The 21,561-nt window shown below is 36.4% G+C and overlaps 1 protein-coding gene across 1 annotated transcript; it reads right to left on the bottom strand.

Annotated features, from left to right (window-relative positions):
- Positions 1 to 8,426: 8,426 nt before the first annotated feature.
- Positions 8,427 to 21,234, bottom strand: LOC149797795 (uncharacterized). Its single transcript, XM_089962766.1, has 3 exons — positions 20,952 to 21,234; positions 18,820 to 18,993; positions 8,427 to 9,162 (listed from the first exon to the last, which is right to left on the bottom strand). Exons 1-3 carry the CDS (start codon positions 21,175 to 21,177, stop codon positions 8,936 to 8,938), a joined length of 627 nt encoding a protein of 208 aa, XP_089818892.1. The 5' UTR covers positions 21,178 to 21,234; the 3' UTR covers positions 8,427 to 8,935.
- Between the last annotated feature and the right edge of the window lie 327 nt (positions 21,235 to 21,561).

Here is a 21,561-nt window from a genome sequence, read left to right as displayed (position 1 = left end):
TATATATATATATAATGATTTCAAGTCAGATATACCGATGGAGAATACAGAGGGGTCCATCACCGATTTGTGGGATTCTTTGTTAACCACACTGGAACGGCAATGTTGAGCCAACAAAGACAGTCGCTTGACACTTACCATTTATCACGACAGTCTCAATCCACCGTTTGGATTGAGTTTAGCAGGCCATCATAATTGACACCTTCCAAAGTCATCGACAAATTCAACACGTTCAGCAGTCCAACGACAAGTTTCACATCACTGATGGAAAAGCGACACTGTACATGGCCAAGGTTTTTCTTCCCAAAGGGACGTGACAGCGCAGAAAAGTGTTATTGGTGGACGACCTTCGCAGAACCAAACAGTCTCATCCGAATTAACAACCCTCAAGATAAGATATGTTTAGCCCGTGCCATCGTGGTGGGAAGAACGTATGCTTACAAAAACGAAACGGCAGAATGGAAAAGAGCGAAAAAAAGAAGACAATCAGAACTCGTATTACAGAAAGCTGGCCCGTCCAAAGACATACCTGTGGCATTCCTGAGATGCAAAAATTGCAAACGTCTTGATTCCACGATACACCTTGAATGTGCACCCGCAAGAAGTGCGCGGACCTCTGTTGTTTCGAGGCGATGATTTCAAAGACGGAAATACATTCACGTCTATCATCACGATGAACATTTCGATGCCATTACCAGTATCACAGGATTCCTGTGATATTTTTACTATTGTGAGAAATGTGACTATGGCTATAATAATCGAGAGCAGCACAAGCATTGTGGATCGAAATATGAGGGATGTTGTTACCTCTAAACCTTGTCTTGCTGAAGGACAAAAATGAGTGCATTGCCCAGCTTGTCAGTCCAACCTGTTACCAAGAACATCTGAAGACGCAAGCTTTACAGCGGAAAAGAGCTTGTTAACTCCTGATATTTTGTCCGACGCGTGGACAAGGCATACGTACCAGTCTTACCAAGGCGCACGTTTGTTCAGAAAAGAAACAATGTCACATTTGTCACCAAATAGTGGACTTGGAACACGAATGCTTATTTAAAAATACCAACCCTAACAGGAGCAAGAAGATGACCACAAGAATAAAAGCAATATCTTTTTCGATTTCGAATGCTTGCATGCATGCATTCACATTCCTAATTTCTGCGTAGCTCATCGAGCGTGCGAGAAGTGCATCCAAGACCTCTCTTTAGTCATTGCCCTCAGTGTAGCACGATTCCTGGAGGACGTGAAAAAATATGTTTGCTATTGCTATTATCATCCATTGAATCTGTTCATGTTAGACCTCTACGATGACCTGCATGCGTGTTCTACCTTCCCCCACCCACCCTCTCTCTCTCTCTCTCTCTCTCTCACACACACACACACACACCCACACCTGAACAAGCCGTTATAATAAGTTGTATTTACGATCAATGGGTTTTGTTTCCATTAATTTGTAATTGTCACAAATAATAAATAATTGCACACTACTTCAGCTAATCGTGGGAGAAATTTCAATGATGTGAAGAAGGCGTGTATATTGAGTAACATTTTGTTGTTTGCCTGTATTTTGCCGGTTTATCACGGAAAGAATGCTGTAACTAACATAAATATGAAAAAATATTGTTGTTTACAGATAATGAAAATATTTAACATTTTATAGTAAATTCTGATATAAGGCTTAATCTTAATACATCAATATGGACGAAATTAACGCTATGTGGTAGACCCGGATCTACTTTTGTGCACACATAGACGTCCATTCTGTGTAACTGTTTGCTTAGGTTTGGTTTTTGGTGCTTTACGGCAAAGCAACACAAATAGGGTATTTAGTTCCGACGCAGTTGGGGTAGATTGTGTTAGGTAAAAGGTAAGTTATGTTTATCGACATTTTATTCCGTTGATGTTTCTTCAAATTGTAACAATATTAACTTTTAAAAAAACATGGTGCTTCTGATGTATTGTAATGCAGTGGTGTTCACAAGAAAACGAATGTTTGCAAAAGTACGAAACAATGTACATTGTTTCTGCTGAATAAGAAATGCGTGTATTTCATTTTCTAAAGAAAACCATGAAAAATTTAGAAAAAGAGACAAAAATGTTCACGATGGTCAATAAGGAAACGAATTCTTGAACAGTAGTGATAGCGTGTGAAATACATGCTAGGCAGTGTATGCCAATATGTCTGTGCAACCTGTCCCTCTTTGTATCATTAAAATGGCAGAGCTAATGAATGCCACGCCCAGAAACATGGTTTGACTCCTAGCAGAAGACTTTTGTCTGTCTTTAACGAACCGTTTTCAATGAGACAAAAAACTTCAGTCTCCATCAGTATCCACTAACAGGTTTGAAACTGAGCCCAACTGATCGAGGCATGTTTACAAACAAGTAAAATGAATATATATATATATATATATATATATATATATAGAGAGAGAGAGAGAGAGAGAGAGAGAGAGAGAGAGAGAGAGAGAGTAAAGCAAAAAACTTTACCATTCCTTTGCATTGTTTCCCTATTCCAAACTAAGCAAATAAACTGTGTCAGCGACAGCATTTCACGTCGTGCACGCTAGTGCTTCAAGATGTAGAGAGTTCTCTCCATTTAATGGTGTGTGTCAATGTTGCTTAAAATATTTTTCAACTGTTCAGCTCTACATTGCTGCCTGATTGACGTGTGAAAGTCTAACCAGTTTTAGTTTCTTCAATAATAGTGACTGCTAACTCCCCGCTATTACAAAATACAACGTTTGAAACTTTCCGAAATCATTAGGACAGTTTTTTTTCCCCCATTTACACAGGTGATTCTCAGTCCAGTTCTAGATGCCGTCCATATTCTAGATGATTAAGTATGACCGATTCTCCAGACGTTTTTACCTGTGTTACGATGTCATTTTTAGGAATTTTTTGAATGTATGATTTTTGGAGTTGTAATTTTAATTCATATATTTTTAATAAACGTATGATTTTAAGAATTGTAATTTAAATTCATATAAGAAAGAAAAGGATTGTTAGAATTTTTGTATTAACTGATTTTACAATAAAGCCATCTGTATTACAGCTATATATTGTAAAACAAGTAGATGCTATTATTCACTGTATATTGTGGCTCGACACCAGCTTTATTATAAGATTTCATATATGTCTAATAAAACTATATCATTGCAAGCTATGATTTACGAATTTCTTGACAATGGTGTCTACAAAAGCTAGTCAGGGTCTGAGTGTACATAGAGCAAGTTTTTGACGAAACCAGGTATCACTGAAACATGAGGGTCATGCGTGATCCAAGGGTAAAGTGAAACTGGAGATTGTAAGGCATGCCCTAATATGGTAATGCCGATGTCTCGCAGAATAGAAATCACTATATATTCCATAGTCCCCCACGGCTTCGTCTAGAATTGCAACCGTACACTTAGACCTCGACTTCCTGTTTTCCAGTTCGATCCCAGTACCTCTTCGCACATATTAGCTATATAACACCTATATCGCCAGAATGACACCGCAACTTAACGAATTCTGAGTGACATATCTCTCTCTCTCTCTCTCTCTCTCTCTCTCTCTGAGTCGTTCCATCTAATTATTTGGGAATTATGACAATATCCTTATCGTTAAACATGAAACTATGATACAGTGTATTTTTTCAGCAAGATTATTTAAATACATAGCACGTGCTCCTTGCCGAACGTGCCATTCACTATATCATGAACCAGTCTTATGTTTCTAAAATCATCCATTTCATCCCTCACTTCTGCAATTTTAAATTATAAAACTTTTGGAAGTTGGAGGTAAATGGAAAATATTCGTGAAAACATCATGGTCACAATGATATAATCAAGACTGCAACGCCATTCCTCCAGAATTTTCTGTCGCGACGTTTTTAAGTACTGGGAGGGGGTAAATGCAGTGAAATCTACTGTAGAAAACACCTCTATAAATGGATATCTGGTGATGTATGACGACATTTTAATAACTTTTCCTTAAGTTCCCCCAAATATTTCGCCTTTATATTCGTGCACAATTGGTGTCCCTTATATACTGGTTTCACTGTACACTAATTATTGAGAAATGAGGTCTTTTTGATTTTTTGATACAAAAGGTTGGGTTACTACCCTAATGCATTGTCATTTGAATATTGACTTGTGTTAGTCGTCATTTTCATTCTATAATAGCTTGTATTGTTTTCACTGAATTCTGATTTTTTATTTAAATGAATTAAAGATAACAAGTTTAATAAATAAATGGTTATCACAACCTGAGCTTGAACAACTATAACACGAATAACGCCATATTAAACTTCACTGAATGTAATAATGAATAACAACAAATAGACGTGTCACGTACTATTATACAATTATATGAGGATCGCTCCGCTGTTGTGTACTCAGCTGCTTCGAGAACTCTTACAAAATCAAAGTGTATATATATATATATATATATATATATATATATATATATATATATATATATATATATATATATATATATATAATGTATTTTGCAACTTCATAATCTTTAAACATGTGTGTGTTCTGAGTTTTGTTAAAGAACACATGATATATGCTCTAACTTTCGTTTTCGGTGTAAATGGCAGAAAAGCTCGTGCAATGCAAGTTGCTCTTTTAGGGGTTTCATGCAATTTTCAAGGACAATATAGGCTGTATTTGGCGGTCAGTATAAGTGGTGGAGGATGAACCCTGGAAAAGCCTCAGTAAAAACCATCGAACCACGGGAAACTACTGGCAACTTTTTCATATATCCACATTGGCCACACCCAAGCTGGGTTTTTAGTATCATTGCAATTAATTTCTCCATAAAGTATCCAACTGATCCAAATCTTTTGCCAACTGCTCTTGCAGTTTGCCTATTAGGTGTTTGAAGATGTGGATATGTGAGAAAGCTTGCCGGTAGCTTCTCGTGGGTCGGTGGTTCTATCCGGGGTTTTCCCGGTTCTTCCTCCACCATTAATACTGGCCGCCATGTATAGCCTATCTTGTGCTGAAAAATGGCGTTAAACCCTATAACAACATAACAATAACAACAATTATTTCATACGCGCTTCATTCTATATTAGTTAACACACACAAACAAACATGCGTGTATGTGTGTGTGCTTGCAAGAAAGATATACATTCTTCTCATGTTCTTCACCATTTTTGTAGATTTTTCTTATTCCATGTATTAATGGAAAAATAAGATTGAGATTTCGTTTCGATATGACTAGAATGCAACGTGTCTTAATGATGAATCATTATATGTAAATTTACCTATAAATCAAATAACTGCAGAGAGAATCCTATATCGAAGGGCAGAGTTAACAAGCTACAGTGTAACTGGATATTAATTGTATAATACATGTATAATAGAGCCGCACACCTATTTCCCACAGGTATGTACCTCGGTTGTCATGTCGATTGACATGTATGAGTGACTAACTGGGCAATAAATGACGTTTCGCTTGATCCATTGACGTTACAGGCATTCTTCGACTTGAATCCTCGTGTAAATTTACCCAGTGCAACTTCATCATTGGCTCATTATAAACGTTCCTGATCACATGATAGTAAACAAATCATATCCAAAATAATGTATTCATATCTGTTTAATTAAATTATAATTTCATCAACGCGTATAGTCTAGTCTCGGTACTAGAATGTGGAACAATGCATATACAGCGTCGGATATACCTGACTGTACAGGTTGGTACCATAGGTAACGCAAACTTATCAACTTTGATATGAGCAAAGTTGTAATGTGCGTACAAATACCAAATACTTCTTAAGCAATAACATTCGATAAACTGACTTTCTGGCATTTCAAACATGGCACAATCACAAGGTTCCTAATAAAGCTTAAGCTTGTACAGCAGAATTACTGCTATAGTTAAAACCTTGAAATGGATTGAAAACTCTCAAAATAAGTTTCGTCATCTTTTCGAATTTCTTTTCCACACTGAATGCCTTGCAATCCCCTAAATCTGACAACCCATTAACACCCTAGATATTATATAAACATCATTTGTTCATGCAATCTGACATAGTATTCTGTACTTGTTGACTTATACTGGTAACAAGTGTAATACTACGTCAGATAAAGAAACACTTTGGTCACCAATTTCTGAATGCAAGATTCCATATACTTGCTTCGATTTTATGTAAAACATCATGTTCTTCATACTGGGCAAGGTATGTGGAAGGGAAACTCCACAATAAAACTTCAGAACAACGAATAAACTATTGAAGTGGCATCCCTCGTACAGAGCAAATGGCAGATATTAGGTGGCACTATACCAATTGATTATAGGAAATATTTACCTGACGGCTGAACACCCTCTCAGCCAGAAACCATTAACTGACTGGTGCACATATTCTCAAGGGTGAACATCGACTATATTGCGTACCGTTACAGTGTCCACTGATAGTAGAACACATTCTTGTCCAGTTTGTCAACTTCCAACTTCTGAGACAAAGGTATTGTTTAATGTGAATTCAGTGATAATGAACCGTTAATTGGGCAACGAAGGTTTCATTTCATGCATGCTGAAATACGTAACATAGGCGGGAAAAATGTTAATTTGGCCACCGTTACTAAAAATAGAGAAACCCTAACCTTTACACTATTTCGTCTGAAGTTGCTAATGAACAGAATCTGATCGACGTTGACAAAAAATGTCGTTTAAGAAAAACCAACATGTTTTTTTTTATAATATCGCTTAACACATACCAGTGTATGGTGAGTTACTCCGATGTTCGTCTTTTCTTGAAGCAAGAAAAGATAACACATTTACGTAAAAGACAGATTATAATACATTCACGTAAAGTACATTTATTGGAAATTAATAAAATAAGATGTAATTACACGTAACGGTGAAAATTAGTAGCGGAACTTCTTTCTTGGAAACGTAATAAACACGAACATTATACATATCCGAGAAAGCGTGAATATGGAAATGTTCCCAGTGTTCCCCCACCACAATCCGTCCTTTTTTGTGGTTTAGATATAGCTAGTTATGTCATGTTTCTTATTGTCCCAGTTATTCAAAAACGACTGGCAAAATGTTTGAGCATTTTTAACAGTGTAGACTGTAGAGCATTATCGCATCTGGGATCTGTGCTCAATATGGTCCTGAATTAGATCCTTCATTCTGTACGAAGTTGATATCCGAGGGTCAGGGTTTTGAATGGGTAGCAGGTCTTGCGTAGTCAGGGATATTGTTATTACATTTGGAAAAGACTATGCAAGTGCCTGTATCAACGCACCTTGTAATGGGTACGTTATTCACCCGTAAATTGGAAAGAAAAATACAAATACATACGGAGGTAGACAGAACTTATATCGTTTGTTATATTACATGATAAAATACAACGGTAGTTCTCAAAGTTGCCTACGAAGCCAACACACATAATTGCACATGAATGTATTTGTTGCGTTTGTTTATGTTTAATCCTATGGAGGCAGCAAAGGACGACTGCTTGATTGCGCATAAACAGGGGAGCGGAAGTACTATTTCGTCAAATTCAGGAATGAGTGCAGCTTGAATTCTCAACATCTTTAGCCAAGTAGAAAGATTTTCAAAATATTTAGACATAACGAGCAATGAAAAAAGAAGACCTGAAAAATATCCTTCCCGTTTAGTAGGGCCTTTCTCTGTTAATGTGTAAACATACTATATCCTTTGGGATCCTTTTCTTTTTAAATACTATATCGCACATACACATATTCTACTAAAATTATACAATAACTATTCATAATATGAATCTTTTTTTGGGGGGGGGGGGTTGATTTAAATCATTGTTGGCTATTTAATGCCAAGGATACGGGGGCTAAATACCTTTCCTAACGACATACCCAACAGTTGACCTGGGCTAATCTGGGGGATATCGAACCTGAAACCCTAGGATTACGAGTCCGACACTCTACCAACTATTTGCGGCAAACCAAAGACGATTCAGATTAGACAAAATTATATATGTATATTTATTTATATATGATTTGATAGGTATCGGATATGGTATTCAAAGATGTTTCGAAGAAACAAAATTGGATGTACGGCGCGCTGGAAAGGTAAGAAAGTAACCTACTTCTTGACCTAAAAGATGGATTTCCACGGGAATAAAAGCGAAAATACACACACACACACACACACACACACACACACACACACACAAAGGGTGACACACGTAGAACAATAAAAATGTACGTATGCACACACACACACACACACACACACACACATATATATATATATATATATATATATATATATATATATATATATATATATATATATATATATACATCCAGATACAATCAGCAGTTTTATCTATTGTTGTGAAGGAAATCACATGCCAAGGAAAAGCAATATTTCTAAGTCGCAGAAACCTAGTTTTTGGGCTAAAATGAATTCTTGTCGTGATTGAAAACAAGAAGTTGAAATCAAACGAAAGTTAGAATTTATGTTGATCCTGCTTGCAAAAGGAAAGGACAATAATTCCATTCCATTTGAACGGAATTTTACTAAGTTTAATGTAGTGATTAAAAACAAAGTATCCACCCATGATTGTCATTCATGCAATATATTTGCAGAAATCATTTCTATATGCAGAGTCGATTTTACGATATCACCTACTGTTCTCATGTTTGAATTCACTTATTGCGGAATTTTTTAATTCACATCGTTTGCTACTGTCCACGTATATAAAGGAATATAAACGAAGTAACAACTCTAAAAAAACTATATTTAAAAATAACTGTATTCTCAAAAACAAACAATATCACATTTCTTCGATACTTTTTGCTGCTAATATAATTTGTTTCACTGACATAATCGTGTTCTCTTACTATCAGCTCTTCTGTTACACGATATAAAAGAAATAGAATAGCGTCTCTTTGTCCATTATGAAAAAAAATTTGACATCGAAGATAAAAATTTCAGAATCCACTCTCTAAATTGCTGCGTTGTGGAAATGAGTGAATTGCGGCTGAGCGTCTCTTCGAAGTATAGACGGAAGTGCAAGCTCCATCCCACAGACACCGAGGGAGACAAGACAACCTACACCGAAGATGATCATCGAATAAGGTGCACCAATCATGTCTCTGACAACTGGGGATTCAGCCACTAAATCGAGGATAACAGTCGCCATACGACCAATGACAATAAATCCAAGTAGAGCTGAAAGAAATAATTGAAATTTTAGGCGATATTTGAATATAGGTCAAAAATAAATTGAAATAAAGATGGGAGAGTTATACATATTTGGTCAGAAACCATTCAAAGAGCAGATACTGCTCAGCTAACAACAATAAAGATTTTGGTTGCATCAGTTTTACTTGTTTGTTTTGATACGATTTCTGTTCTTGTTATGTTGTGTTTAAATAGAATTTATTCAGTGTTTAGATACAGAAGAATCACTAACATTTCATAAGTATATACTAAGCTAAGAGACTGATCGTGTATTTGCAACTTAAACTGAATTGTCATGTGTTTGTTTTTGCAAATTATCTATCAAGATTTTTTGAGCTACTGCGTTTTCAAACTCAAAATCCAAATATGAGCCATGGAGCTGTAATTGCACATTTTATTTTACAATCAAACCAAAAAGTTTTACAAGCACATATCATCATTAAAGTCAATTAATTGGGAAATCATAATCAGATTTGCAATATGCATGCCAGCTTCAACGTAAAACAGAATATATGCGCAGCTCTAAGCTCCAGGCTATAGGACACACGGTACTAATTATATGGAAGAACTGTGAACCAGTCTAGAAATAATAGAGTATTTACGGGTTTTGTGGTCCATAATTGGTTAATAATGAAAATTAAAATTTTAGTAAAAATATCTTTTGAGAGCTTATCCTATATGTAATGTAAACTAACATTGTTTAATTTAGTGACGTCATTCCCATAACGTCAAGTTTGAAAACTATCTCTCAATTTGCTTGATTTGTTTACTGTGTAAAACCGTCTTGGTGTATAATTTTAAAAGTTCTACTGAGTGCGGCCACCACCATCACCAATTAAAATAGAATAAAGGAACAGGAAAACAAGAGCAAAGAAATAATACCAAGAAGAGGACAATAACAAGATGGCGGACTGTTCAGATGGACGTTGCAGTGCTTATGTGCAAATCATGGATAATTCTGTTTATGAGACTCGCTCCAGGAAGAAATATACTGAACTGGAAACAGAAAATGAAAGTGATTGTACTGTACATGGGAATTGTGGTTTAAATGCTTTTTATGATGCAGATTTGGCGAGTGATGAGCCTGACAATGCAAACAAGGCAGATCTATGCTCGCAACCTCAGTACACGAGTATACAGAATGTTGACAATACATGTTTTGACAGAGATGCCCAAGATTCGAGTCACCGTTGTAACAGCCCAACATATCAAGATGTCATATCTCAGGTTCCCAATCAGGACTATATTAGAAGACTTGATCAGGAACTAGATAATCTACCCAGAGACATGTATATTGAGAAACTGCTAGAGGTTTCACACGACAGTGAAGATATTGTAACCTGGTATAGGTCAGTGTTATTTAGTAGAGCACGAGGTTTTCCTGGCTGTCCGTCTGGATATTTGGTAGTTAGAAAGAACAGAAATGGTGTAAGTAGTTTAATAAAATATGCAAGGGATTGTTATTCTTTAGCTATATTTATAAAAGGGGATCCTTGCGAGATCGATTCTATTTTTAGCAAAAAGAAATCAAACCCTAATGTACAAGCTGAACATTGTGAACATGACGATGAACATAGCTCAGGGCAAGCAGAACAAGTGATTAATTCAGCAAGACTCTCGCTAGCGGAAATCAAGAGTGATTGCTGTCATCTACAACAAACTGTTGTTTCGTTCAGAGAAGAGATTATATCTCTGAAAGCAACCCAAATCACATTGGTGACTATGAATGACCTTAATGCATTCCGTGCTGATGTAAACAATAAGGTACAGGCACAATCTCAAACAATAGAACTGCTCCGTAATGAGATTAAGTCACTGAAAACTACTCAAAGCGTGTTGATGAAAGAAAATGAAACTCTCCACACCATCACCGAGCAACTTAGAGTTAAGCTGATGAAATCTTTGAGTAAACCCATGTCTTATGTGGATGTCGTTCGCACGAATAGTCCAGCTGTAAGTAACCTATCATGTAATCCCAATGGATGTGGTGATCAACGCTCTCCATCAGTTGCTGCTCAGAACAAGATTCATGTGTCTAACTGTTCATCTCCCATCTTGATCGACTCTAACACAACTGGTTGCGATACACACTGCTGCCTATCAAGTGAATCTCAGAACAGAACTGCAGTGTCCAACTGTTTGTCTCCCGTGTCGGTTGAGGCTGACGACTCTACACCAGGTACAATGGCAGTGGAGTCACGAACCGGCGTAACGGCCCAACCAACTTTGGAAAAGAGTGGGGTCAGTGCTCTGCAAAACTCTGGTTTCAAAATGTTCGGATATAATTTCACAGACTTTCGATAGAAGACATATCGCCCCCTTCGATGGAAATATCCCACAGATTTATAAAGCCAAAGTTCATCCTGATGTGACAAATGTTGTACGCACACCCATTCGGAATCAAAATAAACTGTTAACCCACACCGAACGGCTTTCTGAACAGGGGACTTCGACTTTGACCAGGATAGAGAACGTTAGGCATCCGATTACTAGCAACAGTAATGTGAAAGGTATTGACTTGAAAACCCCTGCTAGCAAGATACCTACCGTTATTGGGGGTCAGGTAGAAAGACCTAGATTATTTGGTAAATCAGGTTTAGAAATAGGTTCAGAGAGTATTGTTGGACATGAGGATGTTGATGACAATAATGAGAATGTTGTATTTGAAGGTGTAGTTAGACGTAGAACAAAGCGCTTTTATGTGGGTGGCATTGGCGTCAAATCTACTGCTGAAGGCCTCGGTAAATTCTTGAAAGAATACGATATAGATCCGTTATCCATAACGTTTATCCACAGTAGACGTAAATGTCTATCGGCCAAGCTGACTGTATATAATTCAGACTGCAACACTGTTGAAAATGATGTAACATGGCCAAAAAATGTTTATGTAAGAAGGTGGTATGGGAATCAATCTTGGCAAGACAGGTTTAGCAATCGCGATCAGGAGGCAAATGAAGGTGCAGGATGCAATATTCCGTGACTAGGGTGACAGTTCATTGTTCATAAATTTGCCCTTATGTTCTGTCGTAAGTTAATGTGTTTTGTCATCTTTGTCATTTTAGTCCTGCTTTCACGATGCATAACTATTAATATGCCTATATTGCAAGTTAATATGAATCTTAATATACTGACCTGGAATGTTAGAGGAATTATGTCCTCTGCTCTTAGGTTTATTGCAACGCTGGATAAATATAATGTTGACGTAGCTTGCGTAACTGAACATAAACTATTACAGCACATACTTCCATTTTGCGATACTATTCGTTCTGATTATAAATGCACTGCTAAGGCAGAGGATATTTCCTCTAATAGCACGTTAATAAAATGTGGTAAAGGAGGAGTTGCAATCTTCTGCAAAGCTTCTCTCATGAGATATGCTAACTTTATAGATGAAGTTAATAGTGACAGAGTTGTTGGCATAGAATTCAAATTTCCCGATATGCAAAATGTATATATTTTTTGTGTATATATGCCGACCCTATTATATGGCATTGATTGTTACAAAGCGCAAATTGAGTTGATTCAAAATCTCTATGATCAGTACTCACAGCTGGGGTACGTGTATTTTACTGGTGATTTCAATGCAGTAGCTGAACCAGACACTTTCAGAGATTACAAAGATAGAGTATTTCATGAGTTTTTGCGATATAATAATCTAGTGAGTGCTGGACATTTAATAATATGCACTGGTTCACCCCAGCAAGAACGATGATTGATCATTTTGTGCTGTCGGATCAATGCAGAGGTAAATTACGAAGTGTGCACATTGTTTCAGATCACGAAGAGCACGTGATATCTGACCACCTCCCTATCCTTACTTCCCTTCGTACAGTGACCTGTGGGAGAGACTTCAGACAGTCTATGAAGAGAAACAACATAGCCTGGAATAAATTAAACGCTGATATCTTGAAAAACTATCAATCTGAGCTGGATCTTCGCCTGAAAACTTTAGATATAGATACTACTTCGGACAATGTTGATAGCTTTTACCGGCACATTGTTAATGCAATACAGCAGTCAAGCGACATCGCGCTTCCAAAGTCTAAATTCAATTATCATGCCAAACCATACTGGTCAAATGAACTCAAAGAAGCGCATAAACTTCAAAGACAAGCTAGGTATACTTGGATAAATGAGGGAAGACCGAGGGGTAGTCAATTTAATTCTTACAGAGAATATAAAGATAAGAAGAGAGACTTTAGAAACGTTCAAAAACTGGCTGTGGAAAAATATATGGGGGAGGTGTATGAAGAAATTGAAAAAGCACATGAATGCGATGTAAGACACTTTTGGAAAATGATCAACATTAAGAGAGGGAACAATACAAATTTTTGTCAGGAACTATCAACTGATTGAGTTTGTGTCCGTGATGATGATTCCATCGCAAATGGCTTTGCCAGATACTATGAGGACATTCACACGCCGAATTTAAACCATAGTTTTGACGGAAACTTTTATGAATTTATAGAGAGAGAATTAAATCGGGGTCTACAGGACGAAGTAAGCCATATCGAGGCCTTACAGACCAGTATCAGTTTAAACGAAGTAAGAGAAATCATTAAAGGTCTAAAGAAATCAAAAGCATCGGGCCATGATCAAATTTGCAATGAACATTTGATCTATGACAGCGACTACATCATCCAGTGTATGACAATTTTATTTACTCGGATGATTGATCAATCTTACATACCTGTAGATTGCAAAAAAGGGTTAGTAATACCACTGTACAAAGGTAACAGAAAATCAAAGAACTCCCTCGAAAGTTACAGGCCTGTTACTTTACTGCCTGTTATCTACAAAACTTTTGAGAAAATTATTCATGAACGTTTGGTAACTTGGCTCAAAGATACTAATTCTAGTATACCCAGTTCACAACAACATGGTTACCAAAAATGTTTAGGCTGCACAACAGCGAGTTTTGTGCTGTTGCAATCAGTACAATATAATGTAAACATGGGTTCACGGGTTTTTGCTGCTTTTCTTGATACAAAAAAAGGCATTTGATACCGTGTGGCACGAAGGACTGCTTTTTAAATTATTCACGTTGGGAATTACGGGTAAATCCCTTTTGATATTTTTTAACATGTATACAAATTTACAGAGTAAAGTTCTTGTAAATGGTCAATTTTCAGATTGGTTCTCAATTGGCCAAGGAGTGAGACAAGGGGGTGTTTTGTCAACCTTGATGTACACAATATTTATAAATGACTTGCTGCTACAGTTAGAAAATAGTGGATTTGGAGCAAAGATTGGATCCTTAGCTGTGGGAAATCCAACCCTAGCTGATGATATTTCACTTTTGGCTATATATCCTGGCAATCTACAAAAGCTGTTAGATATAGCATACGACTACAGTAATAAGTGGCGATTCGAGCTTAGTGTCACAAAGTCATACATTATCATTTTCGGACCCCAATACAAGAATTATATCAATATGAAATGGTATCTTGGCCCGTCATGTTTGCCGGTTACCGATTCGGCAACACACCTGGGTCACCGGATTAACTCAAAGCTGACGTCGCATGACGCAATACTCGATGCATGCAAGAAAGGGAAAAAATCTTTTCACGGTCTGTTTGGTATTGGCATTAAACCGAATGGTTTAAATCCTTTGGTTGCTGCAAATGTAATTTAAAAGGTAATTTTCCCTTCAATGTTTTATGGAAGTGAATTATGGTGTAACATTTCAAAAAGTGACCTCGCTTTATTGGATAACACTCTGAGGTATTTTGCAAACATTTACAAGGTTTTCCAATACATACAAGATCAGACATTGCCCTGGGAATGCTAGGATGGACATAGCGCAGTCCGAAATTGATAGAAGAAAATTGATGTTTTTACACAGATTGTGTTTGATGCCTAACAATGTACATACTAAACGTATGTTTGACGTTGCGTTATTTCACTTCATTTTGAGCGGATGCATGTCAAGCTGCGGGTTAATTTCAAATTTATATTAAACCTCAAAGAAGTTTGACTTGCTCGGGTATCTAACTGATTATTTACATCATTCTGAAATTCCAGATAAACATAATTGGAAAGAAATTGTAAGGTCAAAAATTGTTGGTCTTGAAAATAGCCTCTGGAGAGTTCGTATGTCTAATCAAGCAGATTTTGATAGATTCTCTTCGATACACGAATACTTACGACCTGCCTCAGTGTGGCAGTCGGCTAAAACCAGACAACACACTAAGGTATTTACATATGTAGCTAAACTATGGGCTGCTGTTCCACAAACACAGCTTGATATGTGTATTAGATGTGGGAATGTTTATATAGACTTGATACTTCATTGTTGTGTTAGTTGTCCTTATATGTTGAACTTTCGAAATTCTTTCTGGGATTTCCTTACTGATAAATTTCCCCTGAGCCTGCACATTACGTTATTTAATGCAGAAGATGAGCTGCAACTACAATATCTTTTAGGTAAAAGGTTACCATCAGGAGTAATCGACAAAGAAAACTCCAAGCTATTCGTCCTGTATGCAGCATACTTTGTCATGCAGTGTGCAGCTATCTTCTGTAAATAAGGTACTGAAACTTGCAACTTATGAGTTGACGAACACTTTGTTGATTGATATTGTGTAAGAATTTGTATTCTAATATAGAATTTTTTTATTTTTTTTTTAAATATTTATTGATTGTATTCAGATGATTTATTCTTATATCATGTAATCTTCCATGGAAGGAAATAAAGATGATGATGATGATACCAGCTTCAACGTAAAACAGAATATATGCGCAGCTCTAAGCTCCAGGCTATATGACACACGGTACTAATTATATGGAAGAACTGTGAACCAGTCTAGAAATAATAGAGTATTTACGGGTTTTGTGGTCCATAATTGGTTAATAATGAAAATTAAAATTTTAGTAAAAATATCTTTTGAGAGCTTATCCTATATGTAATGTAAAAAAAATATTGACAAATTTCTACTGATGCAATTTTAGCATTTTTACAGGCTTGACTCAGGAGTACTCAATACTGAAAGTAGCACCTGATTCGTTTGGTGCAGAATCAATAACACGTGTTTCATGCACATGTATATAAACAAAGTGCCGCGGGTCCAATGGTGTTCTCCACACATAAGCTTGCACCAAGGTTAGATGTGCATGAAGAAATATAGGTGTCATTATCAGCACCCAGAAATTTTAAGTTATTGAATTTTGAATATGAAAGTGTTTCCATATGTTTACCATTGAAGTTGAATTAGTACCGTGAGTCCTATAGGGGGTTTCAGGGTTAGTATCTCCCCATGAAAACACCAGAGGGCATCTCGATGCAACTCACTTCCGGATAGTTCATTCAATTAAGATGGCAGATGTATATCAAGAAAATGTGACAGAACACTGACATTATGCAAGCAGGATCGATATCTCACTATCTTAAAAGAAATTCTATCAATATTTGATCAATTGTTTTTACATCTTTTATTTTTTTCTCTCTAGCTTGCGCTGCTCCCAGCTTTCAAATAAATATTCTTTGCCTATTTTAGAACTTTTTATCTTTCCATTACTAACTTATGCTCTAGTTTGCATTATTTGATTGTGCGAAAGTGTATCGCTGCGTTAAAAGTTCTTGCAATTTATCTCGCTTGAGGAATAATTAAAATATTTGTATCTTTCACAGCTTCAATCACAGCAGTTAATGGAGCTTGAACGACAACGAGAAACGAATTCTAACTTCTTAAGGTTCTTTTATTATTGATTTAGAATGTTGCTTTTCTATTAATGTTTATTATATTGTTCATGAAAAAACTTGAGTTTTTTTTTTCAAAATGCACAAATGTCAACCACCCTTGAAAAGACATGCGCATGTACGAGTCATCTTGATGATTATTTTAATTGTATTTCCTTGAATGGTTGGAAATCTTAGAGTATACAGTTTGGAGAAATATCGATGTTAGACACACTATGCATGTATAGAACATTTGTGGCTCTCACCTATCTGCCTCTCTGTCTGTATGTATGTCTGTCTGCTTCCATCTAGTGCATGGGTATGTATATCCGCGAATGAATGTGTGTTCGCATACGTATATTCCATAAACATACTTCTGGTTAAAATCGAGTATAAAATGATGCTAAGATAGGGAATATTGGTTTCTTGCTGAGACGTCTCACGTCAGCATGAGCCTAAATCAAATTGCTCCGTAACAGAAGAAACACGCCAGGGTGAAAAGGCGAAAGGTCGTTTATAAAGGATAGCACGAGAAATGTTATAGTTATTAGTAAATGGTCATTTTTATACTGTTTCCGTCCTCAAAGGCATTTACTCTAATACATCACTTTTAATTTTAAACTTTATTAATTTTAAGTCGGTAGCACTCTTGACAGCTTTGATGTTTTAAACGGTTTTGGGGAGAGAAGACCTAATTACGTACAAGGAAAACGCTAACTTTGGACAGATGACCATATACTTTTCACGTAGGGAAACCAAACATTAAACCCGGGGTCGTTGGAGTGCATAGCAAGCGCGTTTTCTCTTTGCTACACATGCCCAAAATGTATTCAGTGCTACCTTTCGCTCTTTCCATTATAGAGGTGTGCGGTATTACCGGTTTGCCGGTTTACCGTAGATATTATTTTTTTACGGCGGTACATACCACGGTATTTTTTTCACTGTATTGGTACGTCGAGAGTTTCCTTCAGTAAGGAATGTACAGAAATACCCGAAGAATATTGGTACGACTTAATGATGTTAACAGAGTGTTTTCATTATTCGTGGCAAAGTAGTTTTAAATAATTATCCTTTTTTAATGTAAATGTTGTATCTATTACAAATTAATCAAAGCTACAAATATACTTATATTGATGATCCTTATTTTTATTTTGCTATATATCAGGTCAAGATATTTTTCCCGCTATTAAAGTCAACAAAAAAGTGTTTGTCCCTTGACCCAGAACATAAACTTGCTGGTCCTTAATATAATTGCGGTATACTGAGGTTATATCGTGGTACCTAGCTCTACACATCAATCCACCTGATTTCTTTAGAATTACTTCTGCGATGATATAGGAGCAAGGTCAATATTAGTCCGATAAATCACACACCCCACATCTGTGTTGATACTGATGGACGGTATGTAGGTCTGAGGACATTTCTTCATTAGAATGTGCAATTTTGCTGCATGGATATCTTTCTGGAACAAACCTGCATACATTTTGACACATTTACCGGTTTTGGTAACAGCCATTTTCTAGCGCGAAATTCAAAATGGCCACATGACAGATGGTTGTGCTGTTCCACGTGGATTTAGAGGTCACCAAACACAGGATTTACTCCGGAAATATAATGTACAGGTCACCAAAAGAATCTTTCAGCCGACGTCCATCACTATTATCGTATTCTCAGAATTTTAATAGCACTAAATGCAAAAACAAACTTCAAGGACAAACATTTAAACATTACGTTACTTTAATTATTGTAAATCCAGAGTCTTGTAAATTGCAGGGTCTTCGTAAATTTTGTTCCATTACAAGCATCTATTTCCGAGGCATAGATATTCTCTTAGCATTATATCTCATTTCGAGATATGGGAACTGAGCTGAAGTTTCTTGCTTGTAAATGTGGAGAATATGGGACTGTAACTATGCAGACTAACAAAATAGTATTAAATACACTTGTACTTGGTTGAACTGACTTACCTGACCCAATGGATACAGAAGCTCCTAAGTATGCCGACACATTGGTGCGGTTCCAGTTGTTGCTTTTCGCTACACAAATCACGAACGTTTGGGCAGTCAGGAGGCCGACCGAAAGCAAGGCACCAATGAAACTGAGAGTGGCTTCAGCCTGGTATTCCCTCCATGCCAACGAGCCTAAAATGACAAGAGGGGTTTTCCCCTCTAGGATTAAATCGGTTTTCAAAACCCCAAAAAATTATATTTCGAAAAGAAAAATCTTTTTGAGGTAATTATATAAATGTTCTAATAATAATAATAATAATAATAACTGTGAGAATGCAGCACTAATTAAAACTTAAATAAATGGTACATTTTCTTCAATTTATGACATTCGTAAGAATTTCGGACTCCTCAATGTTTGCTACAGAGAAAATTAAAGTAAAACATTTTCCTGATCATCATACATTAGGCAGATATTCCGTTACTGTCTGTACTTAAAAGTAACACTTTAACCAGAAGGTAAAATTGATTTCAAACATAAAATAATATCAAACTAATCAGCGTATCAGTCTCGTTTTCTGATTAGCTTTGACGTAAGAGTGGATGACGATTGTGTCAGAGGTATCGTGATCTAATCTCGACCAATTTTTTTCTCTCCTCCCTCAACCCGTATTTTCAGCTGTTCCAATCAACCTCGATTCTCTCCTTGGAGCTATAAATTAATACTGCTATTAGCTTTTGTTGTTTTCTGTTATCTAAACAAAATTAAATATTATAAATGCCAAAGACAGGCACGTTTTGAAGCGAAAAATGAACGTATCAATAAAATAAAATATGTGTAGCCTTATCACTCACATGCAGGAAGTCAAAAATTAGGTAACCAGAGCTATGTATAATCTGCCAATGTCAAAAACGCTGTGTCATTTAATGGTGACACCGTATTACCTGGTAAGTGTCACTATGTCACGTTTACCGCTGACATTACCGCCGGTGAATGCTATGAATGCCAGTCAACGTAATTCCTAAAAACAATTGTGACATTTACCGTCGGTAATTTTGATATATAATTTTAACAGTGTATACTGAAGATCTGTAGATATCACAATAGTACTTTTGTGAATAAAGTGGTAATGTTGGACTTTTCTTGGCAACTACTACACCAAACTATATGAACATTTGCCAAAACAGTATCACAAAATTTTGAAGAAAAATCAGTAAAAATACTTATGCACGGACAGAAAGAAAACGGGGAAAACTGTCGAATAAAGAGATAAATGGATTAAACAAAATACGACTATAGACCGCTTCATGATCGATCGCAGTGCCTCTACAAAAGAGATGATGTCATAGGGCAAAGCCAAAATATAGACAATAATGATTTTTTGACTTTTAAATCTGAGGTTCTTGTTGCTCAACGACAACTGTCACAATTGTGACGTTTATAGGCGAAGTGACAACAGTAAATGGTACGATGACGTAAGTGTCAACACGTGTCATCCGAGGATTTAAACGAATTCTCCTGCTCCAGAAATATTCAGTTTGTGTCGCTGGGTCATAAGTTGTAAACTAAGGAAATCATCACGCCAGAACTTCATGCACATTTAATGGACATTTGAAAACGAATATCATATAAATGCAACCGTATCTTTTGTTTAACTCCAGGGACTTGGCTCCAAAGGCACAGATGATAGTGGCAGAGAAAAAAAAAGAGTCAAAGATTGTCTTAACTATTTAATATTTCTCCACCGTTACATTGTTGTTTATCTTGTTCATATTCCGAAGTAAACTGATCAATTGTCCAACATACGTTGTACAGGTTTCGAAATCCTCAAAAATCAACACAGAACATCCAGACCATTTTATTATGGGGTCGATAAATATGAATTTGTTTAGCATGCATAATTTATGAAGCAATTCTTTGTTGATATTTCTATTGCATAAAGCATATAGTAGATAACTGAAAGAAAATGGGTTCGATAACCTACATTATTCAAAAAAGAGAACGTACTTGAGTATTATCACCTGGTCATGTATTGCAAAAACAGATTCAAAACATACATCAATCAGAAAAACATTATATGGGGGGGGGGTTGAAAGAACACGCAAGAAAATTATCTCGGTTTACAACATATACATATGGATTCCATCCTTACCAAACCTTTTCGATTCTGTTTCATACTCAGCCAAAAAAACTTTCTCCATTGTGGTTGACAGGCAGACTTGTCGATTGCACATTTCTACGTTCCATAAGCCAATACGTAGAGAGCCTTCGCCCACGTTCATCACAAACCATGCTGGCAGAGCAAATCCAACCACCTGAAGTACAATAACTATTCCTGCAAGCCCAGTGGCTGCCAAAACGAATACTTTTCTTGCCATGCCTTGAGTAAGATCTCTCGATTCAGGTGATCTAAATTTTATTTACTATATATTTTGCACACAGCACGTTGGGCTTTTTGTATAGACCTTTTGTATTCAAACATAGCTGTATCAAGTTTCGTTGAAACAGGAAGATTTAAATGGTCCGTTTGAGGCTTTTTGCACACGATACCAACAGTTTTCAATGCGAGTAGAATGTTAATATATATGAGAAAGTACATACTGACATATATCATCCATGAACCTTATATGTCAAATATTACTTGTATATACCATGTCTCACTTAACAATACTACATCTTTTCTTGATGCGAGAGAAAAATGAACGTTTACATGTCTCTTTCTATATACATTTTGTTTCTTTAGCAGGTGAGTTATACTGATA

Source organism: Sinohyriopsis cumingii, chromosome 6 (assembly GCF_028554795.1).
Source record: "Sinohyriopsis cumingii isolate HCF-2022 chromosome 6, ASM2855479v2, whole genome shotgun sequence".
In the NCBI taxonomy this organism is placed as follows: domain Eukaryota; kingdom Metazoa; phylum Mollusca; class Bivalvia; order Unionida; family Unionidae; genus Sinohyriopsis; species Sinohyriopsis cumingii.
The sequence above is the reverse complement of the archived record's forward strand: the minus strand, read 5'-3'. Positions and strand labels throughout refer to the sequence as shown.

Bases quoted from the DNA above. Each gene is read 5' to 3' on its own strand.
- LOC149797795 (XM_089962766.1), bottom strand. From the start codon at position 21,177: ATGGCAAGAAAAGTATTCGTTTTGGCAGCCACTGGGCTTGCAGGAATA. The intron at 18,994-20,951 runs GTAAGGATGGAA...TTGTCATTTTAG, and splicing joins AACAGAATCGAAAAGGTTTG to GCTCGTTGGCATGGAGGGAA. The intron at 9,163-18,819 runs GTAAGTCAGTTC...TATTTCTTTCAG, and splicing joins TTCTGTATCCATTGGGTCAG to CTCTACTTGGATTTATTGTC.